This window comes from Spermophilus citellus, assembly GCF_964194105.1.
Source record: "Spermophilus citellus genome assembly, chromosome: 18".
Taxonomy (NCBI): Eukaryota; Metazoa; Chordata; class Mammalia; order Rodentia; family Sciuridae; genus Spermophilus; species Spermophilus citellus.
In genome coordinates, this window is record NC_138200.1 from 59,330,229 (window position 1) to 59,352,994 (window position 22,766).

Sequence of the window (22,766 nt, forward strand, 5' to 3'; positions counted from 1 at the left end):
GAGGAGTCTCTTCTCCATGCATTCCATTGAAATCCTGCAATGGTTCACTGGCCTGGCTCAAGGTCACCAGCCCACTCCTGAAACAGTCACTGCAACCAGGGGAGGCAATGCTGGGATTCAAGGACAGACACCAGAAAGGACTGGCAGCAAAACAGGAGGCTCCATAGAGTCTTATTTTCTTCTTCCAAAAAAAGAACTACACTGGTAAAATACAAGACACAAGAGGGTTGAGAAGTTCTAAATGCAGCCTAGGGGACAACACGTACCTTTGAGTGGAACCAGGCAGATTCTGGGGCCATGTTCTTTCTATTTCCTTCCATTGTTGTAATTTAATGTCAAGATCAAAGTGATCCAGGCCAACTTAGACTCTTGGGGGAATCTAGATGAAATCACCTATGGAAAAAAAAAGTAATTATCTTAGAGGGAAGCCTTCCAATGACAGTTTTAATTAAGCCAATTATTTTCTAGAACTGGAGATGTCCTAATGGTGGCTCCGAGTGTCATTCAACTATGGTCACTTGTGTTTTGTGTCCTTGAACACCTGTGTCCTTTTACACTTTAATCTCCTGGGGAGGCACTGGATAGCTCCTCCCTGTATGAGACTGTTACATCCCCTTCACTGATAACCGCCAGAAACGGTCACCACACTGTTCTTAATATTACTAGGGGACAGTATGGCTTTTATCTGTATTTTGAGGTTCCAACCAAGAGGATTTTTTCCCCTTATATTTTCTTGAAGCTGTTAAGCCCTACCTCCCTGACCACCAGCAAATGTGGGTGATATCTAGCAGGTAGGATATATGAGGTTGAAACATACTTCAGCTTGCTAGGTTATTTATAATTGATCAACACTGAATTTATTATTTGAATATGTTCTTGGGATAAAATATACCACTATGATAGTTGTAATTATTCCAGGGGTATAGATGAAAAAAAGGGTAATTTTTAAAGTGACATTCTCACATAGATTAAAATAACTTTTAAAATAAGTAATTTCTCACTGACACTAAAATAATTTGCATAATATTGGGAAAATTTACTTATCTTCTCTAAATGTTTTAAAGCTTTATTTGAAGAGCTGTGAGAGCATATTTCATCTCACTAGATAATTTTGATAATTAAGTTTAATACAATACATACGATTTCTGGTAAATTGCTTAGCATAAAATAGGCACTGGATAATTTTTAGTTTGCTTTTTTTCCCCTTCCTAATTCATAGCAACTTATATTCTAGAAACAGGTTTTTTAGAAATCTGATGTTTAAAAGTGGTAGGCAACAGATCAAAAAGATGCCATCTTGGGTGGTCATTTGGTCACTGAATTTTTTCAAAGCTCAATTTTGCTGTGATCACAGCTGTTTTGTTGGAGCCAGTAGCAATTAAAATTGTTTTACAACTCAAAAAGTTGCAACCACCATATACTCTCAGAGCTTGCTGAATATGGGGGAAATCAATAGGCACTTAGTAGGCTTTTTAACTTTTTAATTCTCAGAGCCTCATGGCAATGTCTGAGAGTCTTATGAATGGGGAGGATTTTTATTTTTAAGTGTGAATTTTCAGACTATAATATGAAAGTTAAGGAAGGATTCCATTTGCATAGATGGATGGCACTGTTACGCCAAGTCTCAGTAACAGGCCAGGGAAGGAGAAAGAGGAGAATGGGGAGGGCAAAAGGAAGCCCACAACATGGCCGGGTGGGGTGGGAAATGAGCCAGAGCCACAACACTCCAGTTTTCATTTTGTGGACTAAGTATCTGTAATCTTAGAATAGCTAGGGTTACACAAAGATGGTCTCTATTTTTCTAGGTATTGGTTCGCTGGGATGTTGAATATATTAGCATATTAAAAGCACATTAAGGACAAATAACACTTGACTAGCAGCTGAAAGGTTTAGTTAATAAAATAAAGAATTCATTGTAGTATTCTATTTATGGTAGTTCAGAGTTTTCAATTTGCTGGAGTTGGAGTTGGCATCCCTTTCTCCATGAAGAAAGTTAAACGTGTTAATTGTATAGTCTCCAGAAGCCAGGATCGGTGGCCATGGCCATGCCACCAGTGGAGGGTCACCCCAGCTGTGGTTGTGTTTGCACCCTATGCCACAGTTGTTCCTTCCTGCCATCATAATCTGGCCTACCAAAAGTCTGCCAAGATCCATGACCTATCTATCTCGCCCTTTCCATATGGCTCTTCAACCTTTGTTTTGAAATTAGAACAAGCACACTCTATCACGCCCTTAGAGCACGTACATCTGCAGAGCCACACAGCTTAAAACCCCTCAGCAATCTTTGGATTCCCTGTGGCCGTCTTATTCTGCTGAAATTGGTTGGTAAAGCCTAGGAGCTTCTGAATTTCCATTACTTTATCAGTGTACCTTGTTAATGACATAGCTTAATTTGCATACCAGTTGTACCTTTTCACCACAGGTAAGAAATTGAAATGTTCAAGGTCAATTAACTGCAAATGTTTCAAGTGGGCCAGTGCTGTTGGAACTGTGAGGAACACAGGGAAGAGGGAGCGGTCAGTGAGGGACTCCACTTTCTCCTGAAGAGAATCGATGATCCAATTTTAACCCACTAGAATCATTGCTGATTCTTTCTTCCTGGCTGTGCTTCTCTCATGTTTGCGTTTTAAATACTGGTCTGTAAAGGTGTGTGTGTTGAAATGTCAGAGAAATACTGTGAAATTCCAGATTAAAAAAAAAAAAAAACAACCTCATTACTGATTTTAGATCATTAAAATTAACTACAAAGAGCAAGAAGCAAAATAATTGGCATTTTTCTCAAAGGCATAGGATGCTATAGATAAAATTTCAAATGTAAAACTTTCAAGTAAAGTCATTAGCTGTCTGGAGGCACTTCCCTAACTTCTCTTGATAAAAAAAGGATAAAAATTCAGAGAGATATACAGTGGTAGCAATAAGTGGACCAAGGATGCTTGGTTAACATCAGATCCCAGAGACTTTCAACTTTGAGGCTTTTGATGGGCCATGGGGTGAAATAGTAAGGTTAGGTAGACCAGTGGAAGGAAATATTCCTTCATTCACCACCCCCATCATTACCTGCACTTCCAAGACGTGGTCCAGACCTGTTCACCAGAGGGAGGGAGGTTGCTCAGTAGCTAAACCCTAAGGGTGTCTTATTCCCCTCAGCACTGTCTTTTCTATAGCTACAGGGAACTACCAGTCCCCGCTTACGCATCATGAAAATATACCAGGCGCTGCTGTGTCCTTGTTAAGAGCCCTGTACCTCTTGCCTGTTCTGTAGGCAAGGACAAGATGTTCAAGCTCTGTAACTGACTCATCTTCTATGAAAAAGGTTGCTTTGAAAATTAAATAACAGTGCTTCCCAGAGTGTCTGACACAATATACTCACATGCTGCACAAATACTAAGTTCTGCTGTAGTAAATAAGTGCAGGAGGATGGATGTTGTTTCCTTGTAGCCCAAGAAATGAAGAGTGGAAGACACGTTGACTCAGATTTTAAAATAATGCTATGGGGCAGTTCCCATGGAGGGTTCAGGAGCTCCCTGAGTTGCCTGTGGCAGGGCACTATTTAAGGTGCACTTCAGAGCCTTCAGGGATGACTACCATGTAGATAGCAGTCTGCAGGACTGAGCCGTACCCCTCATGGACTGCAGATAGCAGTGCCAAACAAACAGCACCCACACACCTAAATTCAGCCAGTGCCCTTGACTACCCAGTAAGCTCTCTTGCCTAATACGTGAGAACATTCTACTTGTTAACCTAAACAAGGTAGAAGGTATTGGTGACCAAGAGAACTTCATCGAGGTTACCCAAGGTTCTGAAAAGACAGAGGAAATTAAAAGTAAAAATTTTGCTAACAGAAATTTTGCAATGTGCATAAATATTCTGGATCTCAAAAAGAGGGAGAGCTCTGTGTGTGGAGTAGAAGACATTTTTGGATAATGATTTGCTTTAAGAAAGAAGAAAATCTGAAAGAGTAGTTCTAAAGGGAATGGTGTAAGTGGGAATTGTACCCTAATGCAAGCAGAAGTTAGTGGGATGGCATCCGTAGAAGATGTGTTTAGAATTCTGGTGAGTTCCTCTTGAGGAGTTGATTATAGCTATACCTCAACCACTTCCTAAACTGGTCAGTCACCATGTGGGGTCACTATGCATCAGCCCTTATCACACCAAAGGTAGGGGAAGAAAACTAGAGGTAGCCCCTATGTCCTAGAGTTTCCTAGAGCAATTATTCGAATTATCCAGTCCACAAAAAGCCTGCAAAGCCTGGCTAACCTCACCCTACCTCCTGTAATAAGCTGCTTCTTATAACTTCAACCCATTATTATCCTGTCCCCTGGTTGTAACCCCTTGTGACCCTGCCTGGAAGCCTTCTCTTGTTTGGAATTGCAGGTAGCAAAGTATTCTACCTTTCCTTTCATTTATCAGAGGGTCACTGTGTTGCGTTCCACCATCAAAAGACTCTTTAAAAAACTTATGAGACAGTTGTCAACACAGATGTGTCCCTTTGAGTCTTACAGAGTTGCATGCCTCCACCATCATGGAAACATTCACTGGGTCTCTTTGAATTGGGGTTTTACTCAAGGTTTCATAAAATAGGTCACAGATGTCAAAAATAATGCTCATATAAACTTGCATGTAAATTAATGGTAATCTCTACTGAAAGTTTCAGACCTTATTACCGGGGCCTCTTGGTGGGTGGCAAAAGAGTAGGGAAAAGAAAACATTACTCTGCATTAAAAAATGACAAAATCATAGAATTTGGAGGGAAATGGATGGCATTAGAGCAGATTATGCTAAGTGAAGCCAGCCAATCCCTAAAAAACAAATGCCAAATGTCTTCTTTGATATAAGGAGAGTAACTAAGAACAGAGTAGGGACGAAGAGCATGAGAAGAAGATTAACATTAAACAGGGATGAGAGGTGGGAGGGAAAGCGAGAGAGAAGGGAAATTGCATGGAAATGGAAGGAGACCCTCAGGGTTATACAAAATTACAAACAAGAGGAAGTGAGGGGAAAGGGAAAAATAATACAAGGGGGAGAAATGAATTACAGTAGAGGGGGTAGAGAGAGAAGAGGGGAGGGGAAGGGAGGGGAGGGGGGATAGTAGAGGATAGGAAAGGCAGCAGAATACAACAGACACTAGTATGGCAATATGTAAATCAAAGGAAGTGTAACTGATGTGATTCTGCAATCTGTATACGGGGTAAAAATGGGAGTTCATAACCCACTTGAATCAAAGTGTGAAATATGATATGTCAAGAACTATGTAATGTTTTGAACAACCAACAATAAAAAAAATAAAAAAATAAAACATACTAATATTCCCATTTGTGATGTTATGTAATAGATACTGCATTTTAATAGGAATTGAATATCAGATAAATATGGATTCCAGAATGTGTCAGGTCCTACTTCATGAGTTTTGTGATGGTTATGTATTACTTACATAATCATCAATGTCAGTTTTTTAAAAAGTAAACTCCCAAAGTAATTTCCCAAATTACTATATTAAACTGGAAAAATGAATCATCTTAAGAAGACAGACAGGAGTCATAGCTATAATCTGTATGTATTGGGGAAAAAAAAGAGTACAATCCATTCTGCTCTACCCAAACCTCCTTTTGTATACATCAAACTCCTGTCTTTCACTTCTGAGTGCTGAAGCTCAACTTGCTTAGAGACTTGTCCCTGTGTGTCTCCTTCACACAGCACTTCCCTTTCCCAGAGGGGGTGGTGGTGTGTTGGTAAACTCCTTGGGTAGATGCTTATTTGTAGAGTTGCCCATTTATATGCTTTAAGCACCACCACTAGTAGCAACTGCAGAGACGGTCGTGTTTAGCAACAGGCTTGCAAAATGGAAAATTTTACAATCACACAGGGTTGCAAGTCAGCGCCAGCCACTGCTGTACACAGCTGTTCATCTTCTTTGGTGTTACCGCTTCTTGCATGTCATCTCACCATTAGCGCTTTCATGCTGTGCTTTCCCTGTGCCTCTCAGTGTCTGTCCTTCCCAGGAGAGTAGACACCCCTGAGGGCAGGACTGTTCTTTGGCCATTGTCTACCAAAGTTTAACAATGAAATTTATTTCCTGTTTAAAAAGTCTAAACATGACCAAAGGTAGTTTTCTAGTTCCTCCAGGTCTAGGTTTGCCTTTATAGCCATCCCTGAGTGAATGGATGGTCAGACAGTACCCACTCATGTGTGTTGGCAGTAAGCTTGCGCCAAGTGTTGACCTGCATGTTCATCTTTCCAGTGAGGCACCTAAAATGTATAGCAAGAATCGGAGTTTTCCACAGTATGTTGGAATGAACATAACCAACATGGACTTCATCCATGTACACTAAATTCTGGATTTCTTATATTTTTCTGCAGTTATGAGAAGTTTCATATCCTGGAAGTTTGACTTTCCTAAGTTTCATAGAAGAATACAGTCTTGTTGATATTTCCACTCAGAGATTTTTTTTAACTAATTCTTCTTCCCCAACTTCTCCTGCTTCTGTTTTCACTAAAGGAGCTGGTGGGTGGTCTCCACTTGTGTCCAACAAATACCAGTGGTTGCAGATCGACCTTGGAGAGAGAATGGAGATTACCTCTGTGGCTACCCAAGGGGGATATGGGAGCTCCAACTGGGTGACCAGCTACCTCCTGATGTTCAGCGACAGTGGCAGGAACTGGAAACAGTATCGACAGGAAGACAGCATGTGGGTATGTTTCTTAAATAAAAGCCACTGTCTCCCAGGGAAAGAGGTGCGGTCATAGCTGCAGCTGCATTGTCCATCTCTTAGGTTAAATACATACAGAATCTTCAGAATTGCTTTGAAAGTGCTTCTAAGAGAAAATAGGGCCAATATTTATCTTATCATAAAATTCATGGCAGATTTATGGCAATACTAAAGGTAAATTCATTTCACAGGGTCCTCAGAAATTAAAAACAAGTCCTGAGACTTGTTAGGGTGAAATCCTAAGACATAAACAAAACTTATATAAAACCAAATTTTGTTCAATGCCGTTTTTTCAGTGTCTTTATTTAAAATGAATCAAAAGGAATTTATCTCTGATAGCTCGAAGATTTCTGTAACCCAGTCTGTGTAGAACGTGAAAGCTTGAGTGTGGAGTTATAGGTACGCACATATGTGCACACAAATGATAGGATTTATAAACCTGTCTGTGGTCTCAAACGCCAAGTGCTATGTAGAGAGAGTGCCTGGGGTGCCCCCTCTGTAAGAGGCAGGTTATGACCAAGTAGGAAGTTCTCCTAGTCAGCTGATTGCACATCCCACCTCATAGAAGAGGAAGAGGAAGATTGCTTGATAACACAGGGAGAATTCTTAGTGCAGGAGAAAACATTTGTTTGGATCCATGTGGGCCAGGGACAACACACTGCAATCAAAGAACTATTTTCCCCCTCTGGCTGAGCTGCTGGAACCAGAGAAAATGAGTAACTTAATGAAGCATTATTCTTAGCACGCAGATAATTTGGAAGCCTATTTGGGCACATAATGATAATTTTCTTTGACCTGTCAATTGCCTCTTTTTTGAAACTTCCTGGAACTCTGTTAGACATTATACACTCATTGAAGAAATGGACTGCAATTTACTCACCTTTGTATCTCAAAAGCTCTTGGTGGCCATTCAGTCCATGTTTATTGATGTAGATTCAATTGAGAAGAGGTAGCCGTACTCCTTTCTCTGGAGAGAACTGTGGGCTGGTAGAAGTTTCTCATAAGCATCTTTAAGAAGAGCTGCTTTAAAATCCAGAGAAGGTTGAAGCTGTGTATAAGACTGAAAAAAAAATTAACCCCCCAAAAAACAACTGAATATTATGGTCGACTTAATTCCATGAGCACCATTCAAACTAGGGATAAAATAAACAGTAATTATGAGCCAATAACAATGAACGCTTAATGAGGTATTTATTTTAACTAGGTGTCTGGGTTATCTTTTACTCTTTTTCTAAATTAAGCATTGGATTTTTCAACTGGGTGAGTAGTGGCTATTGTCTGCTAATATTTTGCTGTGTTAATTAAAAGGTATGGTTTTGATTTTCTTAAAGCGAGAGATTGACCACGAAAATGAATGTGTTTCTGTTTGTCAGCCTGTGGACAGCCAAGCCTAGGTTTTGCCATTGCCTTTTTTTGTTGTGTTTTGTTTTACTTTATTAAATATGAGGGGTTCAGAGTGAAATGGTGGTCTGAGTGATGTCCTTACTAATCCACACCAATGACAGCAAAGGCGTGGCTTCTCTCCCATGCTGTTCAGGTGACAATGTTTCTTAGACCGTGCTGTGATTTGTTGGTTTATTCATTATTGTCCTTTCTTGAGTTTCCTATAAATAAAGACTATATCTCCCTACTTTCATTTTAGCATCCCCAAAGTGTACCCATGCCTGGCATGTTGCAGACAAATACTAAATGTGGAATGAATGAATAAGGAAATGAATGAGTGAATGAATGAATGGCTAAATGAAGCGTGCTTTCTTACAGGACACTCGTACCCTACCTACACTGACACCCTTCTGTTCCTATCAGCTCTTCGTGTGTGTGTGTGTGTGTGTGTGTGTGTGTGTTGTACTGGTTCGATAGTGTTAGGATGATGGTGGTTTTCTTTCACGTATGCATCTTGTACTTTTTTATGGGGTCATTTTTCCCCCTTCTCATCTACATTAGCATTTCTATCACCCAACGTCTAGGGTGGTACATGATGCTTTTATTTCAGTAAATTAGTGAAAGAACAATAAATGAAGGAATAGAGCTGAATATGTTGCTCTCCTAATCTATGCCTATCTTTGTACGACTTTCTGGGAGATAGTGAAAGGATTCATGTGAATGCCACGGAAGAGATAAGGCGCACAAGAACAAAGCAGAGAAATATGTAGAAAGCATGCAAATATTTTTTTCATTTAAAATTATACCTTCATTTAAAAAAAAAATTCTTTTTAGTTTTATGTGACAGTGGAATATATTTTGGCAATTATACATACATAGAGTATAACTTTATTCTATTTAGGATCCCACTCTATGGTTGTCCATGATGTGGAGTTACCCTGGTCATGTATACAAACACAAGACTAGGAAAGTTATGACTGATTGATTCTACGGTCTTTATTATTCTCCTCCACCCTCCCTTCCCTTCATTTCCCTTTGTCTAATCCAATGGATTTCTAAAATTCCTGTCCCCAGCCTTCCTTGTTTTGGGTTAGCATCCACAAATCAGACAGAACAGTTGGCCTTTGGGTTTTTGGAATTGGCTTATTTCACTTAGCATATCCTCCAGTTCCATCTATTTACTGGCAAATGCCATAATTTCATTCTTCTTTATGGGTGAATAATATTCCATTGTGTGTGTGTGTGTGTGTATATGTGTATGTATATGTATGTGTGTGTGTGTGTGTGTGTGTGTGTGTGTGTGTGTATCACATTTTCTTTATCAATTCATCCATTGAAGGACACCTGGGTTGTTTCCATAGCTTGGCTATTATGAGTTGCTATAAACATGGATATGGCCGCATCACTACAGTATGCTGTTTTTAAGTCCTTAGGGAGGGTATAGACTTAGAAATTGGATAACTGGGTCAAATGATAATTCCATTCCAAGTTTTCTAAGGAATCTCCTAATGCTTTCAGAGTGGTTGTGCCAATTTGCAGTCCACCAACAATATATGAGAGTACCTTTCTCCCTACATTCTCACCAATATTTATTGTTGCTTGTATTCTTGATAATTGCCATTCTGATTGGAGTCAGATGGAATCTCAGTGTAGTTTTAATTTGCATTTCTCTAATTGTTAGTGATGTTGAACATTTTTATCATACATTATTTGACCTTTCATATTTCTTCTTCTGTGAAGTGTTTGTGCAGTTCTTTTTCCCATTTATTGATTAGGTTATTTATTTTTCTGGTAATAAGTTTTTTGAGCTCTTTGTATATCCTGGAAATTAATGTCTTATCTGAAGTACTGGTGGTGTAGATTCTCTTCCATTCTGTAAAATCTCTCTTCATGTTGTTGATTGTTTCATTTGCTAAGAAGAAGCTTTTTAGTTTGAATCCATCCCATTTATTGATTCTTTATTTTACTTCTTTTGCTTTAGAGTTGGGCCTACTTTTTCATCTGGTAAGTTCAGGGTCTCTGGTCTAATGCCTAGGTCTTTGATCTACTTAGGGTTCAGTTTTGTGCAGGGTGAGAGACAGGGGTTTAATTTCATTTGGTTACATATGAATTTCCAGTTTTTCCAGAACCATTTTTTGAAGAGGCTATCTTTTCTCCAATGTATGTTTATGGCACCTTTGTCTAGGATGAGATAAAATATTTTATTTATATATTTATGTGGGTGTGTCTCTGTGTCCTCTCTTCTGTTCCATTGGTCCTCACGTCTGTTTTGGTGCCAATATCTTGCTATTTTTGTTACTATAAGAATATGCAAAAATTAAGTGTGGACTCCTAAAGTTTTGGTAATGTACAGAATATGGAGGGAAGGTGGAATAGAATGAATTTATCAAAGAAGTAGATCTTGAGGAAAACATGATGATTTAGTGTTTTGGAAGGATTAAGGAAAGTATTTCACAAAGCTGGAGAAGTGTGACCAAAACCATGGGTTCAGGAGATACCTAAAGACACAGTTTCCTGTGTGATAGCCGATGAGACTCCTGGTCTGTTGGGTTTGAGAAGGACTGCATGATGATATTTGATATGATAAAGAAAGCCAAGGAATAGCTTTGAACATCAAGATCAAAATTAAGGTAGTGCTGCAGGTACCATGACCACCCCTAGTGTAGGTGAGGTTATGGAACTGATAAAACAACCCCCAAACCTCTAAATCATACACATATTCTCTCTATATATTTGTGTAAATACATATATTTGTATATAAATATTTTACTTATATATTTGTAGACATATTTCCTGTTACATATTTCTATATCTGTGCTCATATATGTGTGTGTGTGTGTGTGTGTGTGTGTGTGTGTGTGTGTATATATATATATATATATATATATATATATATATATTTATGTTTGTATATGTGTATTTATGTCCTGTTCATCCCAGGTGGGGACAGAGGTCTAGTCTATTCGATAGTCATTCTGGGCTCACTCTGAGGGAAGCTCCCTCTCTGTGATTCTGTAGTTGCCAACACAGGAAAAGGGAAACATGGCAAATTATTTCTGGGATCCTGACTTTTGACCTGGAAGAACACAGATCACTTCCTTTTGAATTATTATTTTTTAACTCAGAGAACAATCTTGAATTGATGTACATAGGGAAGGATATAACCCTTTGTCACGTTTTACAAATACGTATTTCCTAACTTATATTTGCTCAGTTTTCGAGATATTATGGGATATATACCAATTATACAAAATATGCCAATTTCCTTTAAGAGTGTCACACTATAAAAGAGAGTTAGGAAACACATCAGGCATTTTACGACTGTCTGATAGAGAAAGAGTATGTGATAGGAAGTGTTGTCAGCTTAGAAACAATGAACTTGGCAGGAGGACCGTGGTAAAGACCCTTCATCTCATTCCGTCTGACGTCAGGCATCAGAGAGGACAATGCCATATATGTACCTGAAAGGATTAATAAAATGCTCTACTGCTTCTTAAAAAATAATCTTTAAAAGAAAAAGTATTTTATTTATTATCTATGCAGACCACTTAATGGAAATGTGAACTTGATAGGTGTATGATATTAAAAAAATACATTAAGACTTTTCTTCAGAATAAAATTTATAGCCTAAAGTTCATAAAATGTAATTTATACAAAGTGCTCTGCTGGATGGTGAATAAATATTGTATGAAAAATTTAGAAAATGAGAGCCACTAAAATTGTTCCTCTGAAAGTGAAGACAAAATAAAAATCCCTCAACATCTAAGACGAAAAGACTCTTTTGAACCAGTTTATTGTAAGTGATTGGAAAAGTAAACGTAAGGTGTAATTTTCGCTCATTTAAGAACAATTGCTTGAAATATCGTGAAGCCAACATCTTAGAAGAAATTATTTTCAGTAGATCGACATGTGCAAGAACTTTACAGCCAAATTCTCCTGATTCTCTCTGATAAACACTCAAGGCTCTTTTATCCTGTAGACTAGAAAGGCAAGGAATGGGGCAGCGCCAACCTTATAAATTATTTAAGTGAAAACGAGATTGTTAAACACAACGTTTTTTTTTTTTTATGAATTTCAGTTGTATATGCTTTTCCCCCCCAAAATGAAAGCTTATATTGCATTTCTGAGTACCTCTTTGTTTCTGTTTTTTTTTTTTTTTTCAACCAGTGTCTAATGTCATGGTTCTGGGTTTGGCTGGCGAAAGACTTGGAGACCTTGTAACATAGTGTAGTCAATTAAATAGAAGTCCACCTGTCACCAAATATTCAGGTCAGTGTTATCACTGAGAATGATTGAGTTGTCAACTCTGTAAGCCAGACAAGATGTAAGCACTACCTGCAGATTTTTAGCATGCAAATTTGTTTTAAGTCAATAACCAAATACCCAGGGAGTTAAGTGGAAAACTGGGAAGACAGATCTGTAAGGGAGATTTGCAGTAAGGGAGGTGGATTCCCCCCCGCCCCTCCCTTGTAGGTGGCATTTTTCCTAGCTCTCTTCATGTTGAGCCCTTATTCTAGTGACCTAAGCCTACAAAAACATCTGTGGTGATATAAAATACAACAGTACGAATGCCATATATGTCAACATGTCAAATTGTCAGCTTAATGCAGAAGTTGGCCAGTGCCTAGGGAGTACCTTACGCTGCTTCTGCGTTTCAAGACACTAATCCCCCAAAGATATTTTTCATTATAGTCTACATTATTAGCTTCTATCCTCAGGAATTTCCCTGTTTATATTTGTTTAACTATGAGTTCTCCACCCTTTGAAAACGATTGACTCGTAATGCATGATTAAAAGATGACTGCATTTTAGCTGGGCACGGTGGCGCACGACTGAAATCCTAGTAGTTCTGGAGGCTGAGGCTGGAGAACTGCAGATTCGAATCCAGCCTCAGCAACTTAGCATGGCTGTAAGCAACCTAGTGAGACCTATTTCAAAAGAAAAAAAATAATAAAATAAAAAGGGCTGGGGATGTGACTCAGTGGTTAAGCACCCCTGGGTTCAATCCCTAGTATTGTCCCCACTCCAAAAAAAAAAAAAAAAAAAAAAAAAAAAAGAAGGACTGTATTTAAAAAATTGGGGTAAGAACACTTAAAATGAAATATAGCCTCTTAACAAAAATTTAAGCATTTAAGACAATAGTGTTAATTCAAGGCACGATATTGTGTGTGGTTCTCTAGGACTCAATCCCCTGTGTAGCTGGAATATGATACATGTTAAAAGGTGACCCTGTGTTTTACTGTACCTCTAGCAGTCGACTCTGTGCTTATGTGAGCTTGACAATTTTAGATTCCTCATGTAAGTGGGGTCATGCGGTATTTGTCCTTCTCTGGTTGGCTTATTTCACTTAAAATAAACTCCTCAAGGTTCATTCATGGTGTCCCTTATTGGCTCAGTTTCCCCCCTTCTTAGAGGCTGAATCACATTCCATAGTGAGTGTGTGTGTGTGTGTGTGTGTGTGTGTGTGTGTGTCTTGCATTTTCTTTATTCATTTGTGTATGAGCCGTTAAATTGTTTCCATGTCTTGACTATTGTGAATATTGCTGCACTGAATGTGGCAGTATAAATATCTCTTTGAGATCCTGATTTCAGTATTTATTTTTGGGATAAATACCCAGTGAGTAGGATTGCTGGATCATATGGTATTTCAGATTTTTTGAGAAACTTGCATACTGTGAACTGTTTTCTGTAATTGCTCTTGCTATTTTTTTTTTTCTTTTTGGGACTGGGGATTGAACCCCGGGGGCACTTGACCACTGAGCCACATGCAAACCACCCTATTTTGTATTTATTTAGAAACAATGTCTCACTGTGTTGCATAGTGCCTCAGTTTTGCTGAGGCTGGCTTTGAACCTGTGATCCTCCTGTCTCAGCCTCCCAAGCTTGCTGGGGTTACAGGCATGCACCACTGTGCCTGGCTTTTGTTATTTAAAAAACTTAACAGTGTATGAGGGTTCCAGTAGATAGCTTAACTTGTGTGAGTTGATATTTTTTGGTTTTGGCTTGTATTTCCTGGATGATCAATGTTGTTGAACATCTTTTCATATGCCTGTTGGCTCTTTTTGCTATTGAAAAAATGCTTTATATGTTTGTTTTATTTTTGTTATGTATTTAGTTTTCATATACCAATGATGAACTTTATCCAAGAGGGATTTTTTAATCTATTTTTTATTAGTTTCTTTTAGTTATACATGATATTAGGGTTCATTTTGACATAATTATAAAAGCATGGAATAAAATTTGCTCCAGTTCAGTTTTCAGTACTTTCTCTTTTCTCCTTCTCTCTTCTCCTGTTCCAGAAGGAATTTTAAAAATCTCATTTATAATGGTATCAAAAAGAATAAAAAGCTTTGAGATAAATTTAACCAACAGCTATATACAGAGAGCTACAAAATATTGCTAAAAATTAATGAATTGAATTTAATGAATACAAATTAATAAATAGAAATATTTTTCTGTGTTCATGTATTAAAATTTTTAGTATTATTAAAATGTCCATAATACCCAAAGCGATCAATAGATTCAAAGTAATCTGTATCAATCTCCCAAATGCATATTTTTTAAGAAGTAGGAATAAATTCTGAAATTTAAAGTCAAAGGACCGTGATCAACAAATACGATTTTAAGAACAAAGGTGGAGGCATCACATATACTGATTTCAAAACATATCACAAAGCTCCAGTAATGAAAATAGTATTGTACTGGTGTTAAATCAGACCAGTGGAATAGAATGGATCCCAGAAGTGAACCCACCCATATATGGTCAACTGATCCCTCACAAGGTTGTCAAGAACATGTGATAGGGAAATTGGGCCCTCACCTTGCACCATCTACCCAAATCAAGTTGAAATGAATTAAAGACTTACACATGAGGATCTGTAACTATAAAAATAGTTAAAAGAAAATATAGGGGGAAATTTTATGACCTTGCTTTTGGTAATGCATGAATTCCTCTTTTCTTTTTTCTGGAAATGACACTAAAAGCAAAAGCACCCCCCCAAAAAAAAATCCAAAAACAAAAAACCCATTACCACCACCACCAACAATAAAAACATATAGAGATGAGTGGGACTGTATTAAAAACCTTCTGCACAGCAAAGGAAGCAATTAATGTAATGAAAAGACATACTTCAGAGGGGGAGAAAATATCTGGACCACATATATCTGGTAATGTGTTAACATATACTGACATTTGAGTTTCTAATATGTCATCCACCATGAATCAGAACAGTTAGCTAGGCACCTTCTCTATCGAGTGTGTCCCCTCTGTCACATGCCATATCAGTCCCTTCTCATAAACTTCTATGGGACACATATGTGTTGGGGATTTAAATTAATACATAATATACAAGAAAATACCTGTAAAGTCCTTTGAGCTGGAGGCAAACATGCATAGCAATGTAGGAGAGACGTAGGTGATACTGTCTTATGTTCTTAAACTTGATCTGTCTCTAAGCAGGAAAGTGAAACTTGTTTGGAGGGAGAGATTAGAAATAGCAGGAGGTCTGATTTGGTGCCTCCTGCAAATGTATACCCTTATCAAGATCATCCTCAAATTATTGATCAGAGAGCAACATGCTTTAAAAACATATTATGAGTTTCTCTCCCATTCGACTGTGTGACAGCTCCGCGACAACACGTTGTCCCTTTTCCTCCATGCCCTCTTATCGTGGCTGTGATGGGAGGTCTCAGATGCCTGCTTTCAAGGTTTTCTATTCTCTAGTCCCTGGAGTCTACATTTGGCGTCACTTTTCTTGGGAGCAGTTCTGTCCCTCTGAAGTATTTCTTCATTGTTATATTTGACCCAGGCAAAACTAAACCTTAGGCTTGCTCTCCTAGTTTTCCATCCTGAATTTTCAAACTTTTCAAGAATAATTCAGTTTTAGAAGAGGATAGAAAAATATATAAAGCTACAAAGGAAAGGCTAAGATTTGGAATTGATATAATCATATTCTTTAAGGGTCCAAGAGAATCATCTGATTGTTGTTTTAAAAGGTAATTTAATAGTGTACCTAACAAAAAAAAAATTTGTAAATCTCGAATTTGTCTTCCTATAGATAAATAACGAGGTAGATAATATAAAAGGATTACATATGCCACTTCTAACTGAACAACAACAACAACAACAAAATATCAAGGAAATAACTTGAATAAATATCAAGAAAAAAAACTTAATAGGAATGTACAAGATATGGAGAAGAAATATATAGAATTTTACTAGAGAATATAAGAGACAACTTGATAAAATGAAAGGACATATCTGTTTTTGAAGAGAAGATAGTACTTATAAATATAGCTACTCATTCTACCTGAAATAACCTCCAAAATGAGATCATTCAAATTTTATATAGAAAAAAATATATGTGAGAAAATGGGTAAGCTAATTAGCAAAAGAATAGAAGTAAGGAGGATAGACATTTTAAGAAAATATTATGTGTATGACTTTTTCTCTTTTTCTTTTTGGTATTGGGGATTGAACCCAAGGGCACTTTACCACTGAGCTATCTCTACAGCCATATTTACTTTTTGTTTTGAGACAGGGTCTTGCTAAGTTGTTCAGGAGCCTTGCTAAATTGCTGAGGCTGGCCTTGACCTTGAAGTACTCCTGCCTCAGCCTGGGATTACAGGTGTGTGCCTCCAGGCCTGACTTATTATATGCATTTCTTAATTAAAACATATTGATATTGTTATATTAAAACATAGTGGAAGAAAAAGCAGAACATTAATTCTAAGTCCAAATACACTTTAAAGTATTTGGGTATGATAGATGTGGCATTGAAAATATATAAGAATATATCAGTCATTATGGGCCTCAGTAAATTGTAGCCCTTTAGGAAAATAAATAAGCTTTTTGTATCAATATAGATTGTAGATTAATTGAATATTTAAAACAATTCAGATATGGAAGGAAAGTATTAACAGAAAATGTAACAGAAAATAGGGCAATGTAAAGGTAAACATACAATATTAGAATGGGCCTTTCTGATAATTATCGAGAGAACTAAACCGAGATGCCACAGAGGAAAAAAAAAAAAACAAAAAGAAAAATTAGATAATATTTACAAATTCACATGAAAAATTGCATAAAAGACTATGAAAGAAAGAATATAGATTGGGAAATATTGTTAGTCTATGTGCTAGCAATATCCACCTCCATTCACTCAAAACAGATCATGAGTTAAGATTGACATCCCCACTGACTGATGGAATAGGCTTCATTTATTTGCAAGTTCACTTAGATTTACAAAAGGATTAGGACAGGTGACCACACAACACACCCAGCACAGCATGATGGATGCCCAGCAATGCTGAATTGCTTCTGAATATCCCACTGGCTTCAGTCAGTCTAAACATGGTCACAAGGGACAAGACTGGGTGGATGTGGCCACCACAGGTGAGAAGAGCCATCAGCTCCGGCCATCCCTGGGCTTCTACCTTGGTCACGGCTTAACACCCCAAGGACACTTGCCAACTTTGTTCTCCAGGGTAGCTGCATCTCATTAATCCCTGATTGCTTGTTAATTCCAGGTTTTGTGAGTGGTTCCTAAATTTTACTATACTTTCAAATTTCAATGCCTGGGGAGATTGTCTAGAGATGGGAACCCAGGTATTGGGATTTAAAAAAATATTCCCAGGTGACTCCCATTTGTAGCAAAGCAATGGAAAACTTCAGGTTACTCACAAACTTGACAAGCAGGTACAGACTCTTAGTTGAGTACAAAACATCAGCAGGATGTTGATCAGCTTAGATCCAGGATGCTCTTGTGCATTCCCTAAATCAATATCACAAGAAGGATTTGGCTAAAGACCAAGACTGGGAGAAAAAGCTGTAGACCAAATGTTAACCCTATCCTTCCAATGACAAAAGCTCAATTTCCAATATCTAAGGAATATTAGATGCAGTAGTCACTAGCCATATAGGGTATTTTAAATTAAGTTAATTAAGTGAAATAAAATTAAAAATTAATCTGGGAATGTAGCTCAGAGATAGAGCACCTGTTTAGCATGTGGGAGGCCCTGGGTTCGATCCCCAAAACTAAATAAATAATAAACAAATGAATAAAGTTCTTCAGTTCATGTGTTTGAAGTACCCAATAGCTATGTGAGATCCGTGATTACTATATTAATGCAGTAATAGGATATTTCTGTCATCACAGAAAATTTTGTATGACACAGGTAAAAAAAAACAGCATAAAATTAGTAATAAAAATAAGGCTTTAATTAACTTTTTTAAAGAGGCAAAATATAAATGGGCAATTCATAGAAAGGAAAAAATGACACATAAATATACAAAAGTATCTTCATCCTTATTCGAAACACTTCCTCAAACACTGGAATAAATGAGAGTATTTAAAACTATGGTACCCTTTAAGATATTATTTCCCAAATTGTGCAAGTAACAAAGTAACAGTTAAGCATTTAATATAATGCCTTTTCTTTGAATTGTTTCTGAACTATTACATCAAACCCTACTGGTTAACTCAGGACACAGCTAAATAATAGCAAAATGATCTTGGTCCTACCCACCAGCATTAGCTCATTGACTTGAGTAAATTCTTGTACCTCCTCACAGTGGAATAGTGCCTGCCATCAGAGGAGATGGTGTGAGAAAATATGAGCTGTTCTGGAGAGGATTCCAAAATGGATGCAAAAATTTGAAGTGAGCTGTCATTTCATAATAAAATATGAATCTTGAGTGAAGAGGAAGTCCCTTGGGGGGGACAATAGGAGAAGTATAGGTGTTTATTGGAAGAATATGCAAAGATTGGATTGATATAAGGTTTCAAAAGGAAGAATGCAAGCTACAGGTGAAAGAAACAAAGAATAATAGAGTTGAATGGATAGGAAATCATAAAAGTATTGGGTAGTTAAGGAAAATAGATTGCATTAGTCAGGCAGCTCCAGAAAAATGGAGCCAAAAAGATTCTATATAATCATCTTATTGATAAGATTATTAGTGATATATGAAATCACTAGTCTTATAATAAATAATGCTTATTATTTATTAATAAGATCATTTATAACATTTCATATAATATAAAGTATATAATAAATAAGGCTTATTATTAAACAGGATTATCTAAAGTATAATATTATTTTATGTAAGATTCTAACACATGTATGATCTTATAAATCAATACTGGGAATTGGCCTTATAGAGGCCAAACAGTGCTGTAATCCGTTGTCTCCCAGCTGGAGAGTCAGGGAAGCCAGTGGTGTCTTTCAGGCAGAGTCTGAAGGCCCGAGGACCAGGAGCTCAAACGTGCACAGGCAGAAGAGGGAAGCTGAAGTTCAAGGAGAGAGAGGAGTTGCCACCCCTGGGTCTTTTTGCTCTGTCTCTAGGTGAGTGAGATGATCCCTCCTCACAATGGGCAAGGCAGAGCTTATCTCTGTCTGCAGACGCAAATGCCAGTCTCTTCTGGAAACACAGATTATACCAGCTTTCTGGGTTCCTGCTGGCCCAAAATGACACATAAAATTAAGTATTACGTAGGTAATAAGAGATCGCCTACTTGTCATAAGATAATATCCTGTAACTTATTGATAGTCAGAAGCATTTGGAAGTTATCAGTATGGAGCACCATATATTATTTTTTAGAATTTTGGTTGAAATTTATAGATATTCATACATACAGCATGGCATCTGAGCTTTGACTACGTTATGACAGAGTAGGAAAAAAGAAGACCTTAGTTCTAGTTCTAAATTGTTCTCTGAATCAGTGCCCAGAGAACCAGAAATTAATTTGAGCATCTGAAACTGGGAAGTCGTTATAGGAAATTGGTCACAGGCGATGGAAAAGAGGGGCAGGCAAATGTGAGATGAGTCAATTCAGAATTTAGTAGCATCAGGAAGCTACTAGGACTCCTAAACTGGAGGGATCCTGAGGAGGGGCCTTTCCAGAGCCCAGTTCCTGGTATCGTCCAGCTGGAACTAGAAGCATGGCAAGCACTGTCCAGGAGGGTTGAGGGAGCCCGGGATGCCTGAGGCAGAGGAAGAGTGGGGAGAGAGACCCTGGCCCTCCCCTCCTTTCACCTGGAAGGCCCCTGGCACCACAGCCTGGGATACTCAGTCCACGTCACATCAGGGCAGGGAAGGGGTGGGCCTGGTTCTGAGTGAAACAGGAAAAAAACCAGGGAAGCCAGAGAAGGTACTTACTGAAGTCACATATCTGTGAGCTGCTGCTTCTTCTTCCTCCTCCTCCTCCTCCTCCTCCTCCTCCTCTTCCTCCTCCTCATCCCTCCTCCTCCTCCTCTTCTTCTTTTTCTTAACATGGGACTTCCCTCACATACACACACACATAGCACATTTTAATTTTTAATTGACATAATTGCATGAATTTTGGGGACACAGTGTGACATTTCACTGCATGTGTACAATATATGAGGGTCCGATCAGGTTTGAGCTTCGTTTTCTTTGCTGATAGAATGAGGGTGCAGGGAGAATCCAGGTACCGACGTCAAGAGCTCTCTCATCCACCTTCAGCTTTAGAACTGCGTGTTTCCCCACCAAACCATAGAGAAGGTAGTTTAATATTTGAAAGTGGGGACTTAAGATCTTCAGTTCCCACCGACATTCTTACTAACTAAAGTCACACGTGTAATTTTACTTCTAGCTTTCTTCCCTCTTGCTAAAGTTCATTTAGCAAGAACAGTCTTTTTTGTGCACTGTAAGAAGGGAATCCAGGAAGAAGATTGAACCATTGGTTTAGGGTTATGTTTTAACACATAATCTACTTTAAGTAAGCCGAATGAAGTTATCCTCAATAAATTATGAAATCAATCCTTTGGTATTTATCAAAACATGTACTGTAGGGCTGGGGCTTAGCTCAGTGGCAGAGTTCTTACCTTGCACATGAGAGGCACTGGGTTCAATCCTCAGCACCAGATAAAAATAAACAAATAAAATAAAGACATGCTGTCCATCTACAACTACAAAAAAATAATTTAAAAAACCCCATGTAGTTCAAAGCATAAAATTTCAGTGTGGGAAGACTAACATTGCTTTGCTCCTCACTACACATTTTGCAGATGTGTGCCAGGGCTCTCCACCGAGGACCAGGTGGAAGAGTGTATATGTGGATTAGTACACATCTGTGGCCATTTCTGGGATGGAGCAGGGATATGCGCTCCATGTGCAAAGAGAGCAGGGACCTGGATTTTATTGAAATGGTTTGCTCGGTGGGTAGACCAGATGGCTCCCTCTACCTCTAAACCTGGCATATTTCATCCAGTATCCTTACTGACTACTCAAAATCTCAGATGCTTAATTGCTGCTCCTAAGACATACACCAAAGTTTCTGGTATTTCTATACTTCCCTTCTAGGTGACTGTCATTCTTTTTCTGAGACGCACTTGTCAAAACAGCTTCAACTCAATCCTCCCAACTCAGGGCCTTCCAACCACAATCAAGTTACTTGCTTACCAAGTTCCCCTCCCCAAACCCTGCCATCACTTTTATAGTAGTCACTAAACTTCCTCTAGGGTCTTATTTATTTCCAGTGACATCTGCGGATAGTATTACTCCCAGGGAGTCTCCCTGGATTATTGTACATGGTTTGTGTAACCTCAATCAACTGAATTTCAAACTCATCCTTTTATTTTTCATTCTGTTTCACTCCACCTGTATGTCGACCTTCATTCCAAAATACACCCTTGATATAAGTGAATTTCCAAATGCTGCTGGTTAAAATGCATCCTCTGTATCTGTCTTTAGTAAAAAGCATATTCACTTATTAATCAAGGCTGTGAATTCTGGGAGATAGAAACTCCACGCTAGTTGTTATAGCGGTTTAGAATAGACACGGATGATACTATTACACCATAAGGTGATGCTCTTCTGATTACTTGAAATCCAAAATGCAATAATCTGGTGATGTGTCTGCTCCTTTCCAGTGCAGAGATCTGTGTGTGCACTAGACCAGGGCATCCATCTGATATTTTGTATAAATATGTAAAAGAAACACTCACAGTCATAGGAACAGGGTCTCGAACTCTATGGCTTTATCATCCATTTTCCCAACAGCCTTTGGGAAACATGCCTCGAAGTTGGCATTGTTTAACGTTATCTCTTCCTGTTATTATCGGCATCTTCCTTCCTTCTGAAGTATTTACAAAGAATAATCCTTTGGGTGATTTAGAAGAGCCATGGTTTTGAAAAGATCCAAGTGTTAGGGCATTTGTCCAGAAATAGCTGTGAATATGAAAGCAAGAAAATGGGAAGCAACAATCCTAAGACATGGCCCGTGGAGCCCTGTCTGTAAATCAGAGAGATGCTGCTCAGGAGAAATCGTATTTGGCTTGTATTGTGCAAATGAAATTTTTATTTGGTTTTGAGCCCCCGAAATTCCATTTTGTATTTCTTATTGTTATTATTAATCTCTCATACTGAAAGCTTGTCTCCCTTTTAGAGCCTTGAATATTTTAAGTACTTAATAATAGGATTCTTTTTCAATAAGAGACAGAGAAGAGAAAAATTGCTGGAGCAATGAAAAGATATCCTCGGGGAGCAATAGCTTTATTACAATATGTCAGAGTCATCATGAGTCAGGGGCAGGCTGGGGAATATCAGTTTCAGGAGGAAAAAATCTTTTGTATTTGTTTTAGCAAGTTTATGAAAAGTTGGGGTAGTTTAGTCCAAGAGCTGCAAAGCTGTCGTGGTAATAGCAGTTCTGTCTT

The 22,766-nt window shown here is 38.1% G+C and overlaps 1 protein-coding gene across 1 annotated transcript in view; it reads left to right on the forward strand.

Moving 5' to 3' along the window:
* Positions 1 to 22,766, forward strand: part of CNTNAP4 (contactin associated protein family member 4) — a 242,231-nt gene that overhangs the window by 64,094 nt on the left and 155,371 nt on the right. Inside the window, exon 3 of the mRNA XM_081275674.1 lies at positions 6,497 to 6,690. Coding sequence (XP_081131800.1) covers positions 6,497 to 6,690 — 194 coding nt within the window. The remainder of the gene's footprint in view (positions 1 to 6,496; positions 6,691 to 22,766) is intronic.